The sequence below is a fragment of the Branchiostoma belcheri genome, unplaced genomic scaffold, assembly GCF_001625305.1.
Source record: "Branchiostoma belcheri isolate BF01 breed outbred unplaced genomic scaffold, Haploidv18h27 scaffold197, whole genome shotgun sequence".
In the NCBI taxonomy this organism is placed as follows: domain Eukaryota; kingdom Metazoa; phylum Chordata; class Leptocardii; order Amphioxiformes; family Branchiostomatidae; genus Branchiostoma; species Branchiostoma belcheri.
The window spans coordinates 200,759-205,191 of record NW_017803457.1 but is presented as its reverse complement, the minus strand read 5'-3'; the positions used below and the strand labels follow the sequence as shown (position 1 = coordinate 205,191).

At 47.0% G+C, this 4,433-nt stretch overlaps 1 protein-coding gene across 1 annotated transcript in view; it reads right to left on the bottom strand.

Annotated features, from left to right (window-relative positions):
• Positions 1-972: 972 nt before the first annotated feature.
• LOC109468260 overlaps positions 973-4,433 on the bottom strand; it is a 7,003-nt gene continuing 3,542 nt past the window's right edge. The window contains exons 2-6 of the mRNA XM_019766518.1: positions 3,628-3,796; positions 3,368-3,429; positions 2,810-2,901; positions 2,114-2,223; positions 973-1,574 (exon numbers count right to left, since the gene is read on the bottom strand). Of these exons, the coding sequence (XP_019622077.1) occupies positions 1,017-1,574; positions 2,114-2,223; positions 2,810-2,901; positions 3,368-3,429; positions 3,628-3,796 (991 nt within the window). The 3' untranslated portion in view covers positions 973-1,016. The remainder of the gene's footprint in view (positions 1,575-2,113; positions 2,224-2,809; positions 2,902-3,367; positions 3,430-3,627; positions 3,797-4,433) is intronic.

Genomic DNA, 4,433 nt, shown 5'->3' with positions numbered 1-4,433 from the left:
CGGTTCGCTGTTCTGGAATACTTGTGTCATACCCTTTCGAACAATACCAAACATTTGCTTCCTAGGACTTTCGGTCACCCTAACCCTAGCCCAAACTGTAACCATAATATGATTATTAACTTTTTACCATAGCGTCATCTGAAGAATTCAACACTGGAAAAAATGGCCTGGAATACACCCATTTCCGGAACGTTATTCGTCCGTATCTTCGGCAGATATCAATGGATACAGACAGATCCGCTTCGGATTTTTCGCATCCCCGGATTTTCGGATTCTTAAGGATTCGCACAATTGAATCCGGAAGAATCCGAAATTGCGTATTCTTGAAGGATGTGAATCCGAATTCTTCCGCATCCTTGGTCGTATATCCTTTTGTGTTTGCATATGAATTCGACCGTATCTCAAGCGGAGCTGCATAGCTAGCTAGTATATTTCTAGTCCGATCCGTCGGTATTTGTGACGGATACTTTCGGATCCAGAATGCGGAACTGACAACATCCCTACCGTATCTCAAGACGGATCCGTCGGTATTTGTGACGGATACTTTCGGATCCAGAATGCGGAACTGACAACATCCCTACCGTATCTCAAGACGGATCCGTCGGTATTTGTGACGGATACTTTCGGATCCAGAATGCGGAACTGACAACAGTCCCTACCGTATCTCAAGACGGATCCGTCGGTATTTGTGACGGATACTTTCGGATCCAGAATGCGGAACTGACTAGCCAGCTGGCCATGCATATGGGTGCCATTCTCCGCCGTTTCCACTGGCTCAGAACCTAATTATAATGTCGCGGTACGTAGCCAGTGACATTACGGAAGCGGCGGAAACGACGGAGGATGACACCCAGGCTAGAAACTGACAACATCGCTACCGTATTTCTAGCTGGATCCTTAGTTATATGTGACGGATACCCACGGATGTAAAATAACTGTATATACAAGGACTATTGGAAGATACTGTGCGTATTCAACTCTTTTATTATTTTCTTTTCGAGGCATCGAGGTCCCTTTTAAACGCTGACGCTGCCGTTGTCGCTTTCGCCTTCGTCCTCACTGCTGCTCTCACTGCCGCTCTCGCTGCCGCTCTCACTGCTCTCCTCCCCGTCGCCCTGGCCCTCGCCGTCGCCCTGGCCCTCGCCGTCGCCCTGGCCCTCGCCGTCGCCCTGGCCCTCCCGGGCGTCCTGGTCCTCCCGGTCGTCCGGGTCCTCCCGGCCCTCCCCGGCCCCCTGACCGGCCTCCTGATCGCCTCCCTCTTCATCCTCCGGCAAGAGGTAGCAGGAGGCGACACTGGGAGGCCTTGGTCGGGGGCTGGGGGTAGTGGTCATTTTGCGCCGGTGGCACTGCCGGCTTGCCTTAGTTTTGTCCAGCTTCGCCTGGCACAGTTTGAGGATACCGTTGAGCCTCTCGCTGCGCCAGGCGGGCTGTTTGACCAGCCAGGTGTGGTCAGGATCCTCGGGATCGGTATCCTCATCCGACATGAGTAGGGGCGCCTTTGATATTCCCTCCAGGAACTGCCTGTCCCTGGGGCTCAGGAAGGTTCGCCCCACCTCGATCCTGTCGTCCTTCAGCTGTGTAGAAGAAGGTGTATTAGGTTAGGGGCACAACATTATGACCGGCGTATGTCTGGATAATGCTATAATACAATTTTTAGAATACTAGTATTACTTTGTTTGTCATAAATTGATTGTGTAAATATCTGTTTACGCTTCATATACCTACGTATCCAGTATCAGGAAAATCCGTTGATCCTTTCTTAAACGCCCCCTATGCCTACAATTCTGGAACATAGGCTACAGGGCTCAAATGTATGCAACTTATTTCGGAGCACTTGAGCTATGCTACCATTTAAGAACGTGACCATATCTTGTACAAAATACAGGCTGTCAAAACTGAAACTCCACTGTAGTACCCATGAAAGCCACCGGCGTGCTCGGAATCCAATTATTTCGTTTTTGTCACAACCTAAAGCACAACAGCTGTTCTTGAGTTGTCTTGGTAACGAACAGGCCGACGCCAAAAATAGTTCCTCAACTTCTAATGGGGGCAATTGCGTATTGAGGAAGAGCAGTATCTGCAAGCCTAAATTAATGTGCATGTAGCTACGTACCCTGTGCTTTCTTTTCAGCTTCTTGCTGTCCGTTTTCTTCTTCTCTGCCAGCCCCAGCCGCCGGTTCTTGTCCGCCCTCCGGAGGTTTTCATGACAGTTCCTGATGGCTTCTAACACAAGAAGCAGAAATACATCCTCGATCAACTTGCCAAACGCTAATATAAAAGTTGTCTTCCAAATTAAAAAAAAAGGATTTTTTTTACATTTCCATTCTTGTTTCCTTTTCACATATACTTGTTGGATTTTATTTGTACCAGGCATAGTTTTTAACATAACCGATATGGTAGTAATCATAATATTGCGGGACGCAGCAGGATTAAAATCTACAAAACCCTGTTTCCAGTATATGATGTGATAGGTCCTTGTCAGTTGCTATAATCACAGAATATTTATTCGGTGATTATGGCAAATGGCAAGGTCCTATCACATCATATACACCGGGAAACCGGCGGGTCACTAACGTTATTATCATATAACCTATACAAATACACTGCCAGACAGTTAACATTTCTGTTCAGTAAGTAAGCGTGTTAGCAAAATGAGTCCATCCCCGGGCCCCCTACGCTCACTCAGTGGTTTGTTCGGTGGTTATCGCACCTGCCCAGAGATTAACTCACCATATACACCTCGGAGCTGGTCATGAATCCTTGAATATACACCTCGAGGCGGGTCATTAACTCTAAAATAATGACTTACTTTTGATGTGAGACTGGCGGTACTCCACTGGTCCATCCAGCACTTCCCGGCGAATCACCTGGTAGGTGCTTTGGTTGTGGTCGGAGGTGAACCTGTCACAAAATTACGTATAGTGTTTCATTATTTTAAGCAAATGTCCCATTTTGGATTGGCATAATTCTAACATATGTGTGTGAAACATGCTTCTATGTAACAAAACAACAACTATTCAGGTACTTAACGTACGTATCTTTGGCCGTCTTATAGGGACCAATATCCCATGCTTAACGGACATTCCTCAAAGGTTCCTAAGACCCATGTGCAGTCTAGGCCGATGACAAATATTGTACAGAAAACCAAGGCTAAAAAGGCGACCAATATTCTACGCAGCAGGAGTGATGACCTTTATAAGATATCTTTACAAAGAAGACTATTCACGGTAAAATGTACCAGGAAATAATGGAACAGAGTCGTGTGCAATCATTATCACATCAGGGTTTTTTTGTATAAAATGTGAAAGTATATTATCCTAGTATCTTATAACAAATCAGACATATAAGGTCTATTTCCCTGACTCACAGTTCATTTCCCCTGAACTGGTGCTCCTCCCCGAGCGCCTTGTGGATCCTTTTGACCTCCAGCTGCAAATTGTGAAATATACGTACAATCATTATCATGTGGTCTTGAAATTCTTATTTAACTATCATGATCTGTAACATTTCCTTTAAAATGAACCACACACTCCGTCAGGTGCCAGCTGACGCTTAACAACATGCTACCAAGCATTCAATAATATAAGTAATAATACTAATAATAATGAACTATAAATACAAACGTACTGCAAGCTCATTGGGGACTTTCTTGGGTGTGGAGGGAAGTGGGGGAGCAGGAGCGGCTGGCCTATCCTTCAGCTCCTTAAGGAGATCTATGATCTCTCCCTGGGACTCTCTGTTCCTCTCCACCTCCCTTGCCAGCTCTTTCTGGTCCTTGCGGATTTTGCTGACGGCCCTAAAACAGAAAAGTCCAAAGTAAGAAATTTCACACGATGGAATGATGCGCGCGAGTAAACTCCCAGCTCGCAGTTGGTTCCCAAGGTAATAAAAGCAGAATGTGTTTACAGTCTTGCGTGAGTTATGCAAATTGGGTGGCTAGCATTCAGGCTTTGGGGGCGCCCTGGGGGGTCGAATGTAGTCGCCGTCTCAAAACAAGGGTTACAGTTGCGAGTACGTACAACTTAGTCAATTTTAAGACTCCGTCCGGAGGTTATGACCTCCTTAACGGAGTAACAAATCTCCAAGCCTGCTCCAAGCAGATTCACCACTGGGACGGAAGGCGATCAAGCCACCCGAAGTACTATCGACCCCTTGTAAGGCGGGTGGCCAATTTGATCGTATCAGGGAAGGTATAGCCTCTACCAGGCTTGAGGGCGCGGCTGGAAATAGTAGAAATTGGCCAAATAGAGTAAGATAAACGTACACGCCGAGGGAGTTAGTCAGCCAGTTTACAGAGCTAGGGCCCGGTGTTACAGGGATCTCGCTCCCGTGATTTCGCCCTCCCCGGGACGAATTCTCTAGCGATTTCGCCCTCTCCGGACCGAGATCACTAGGGATTTCGCCCCCCCCCCCAGCTAGCGATTTGGTCCCCC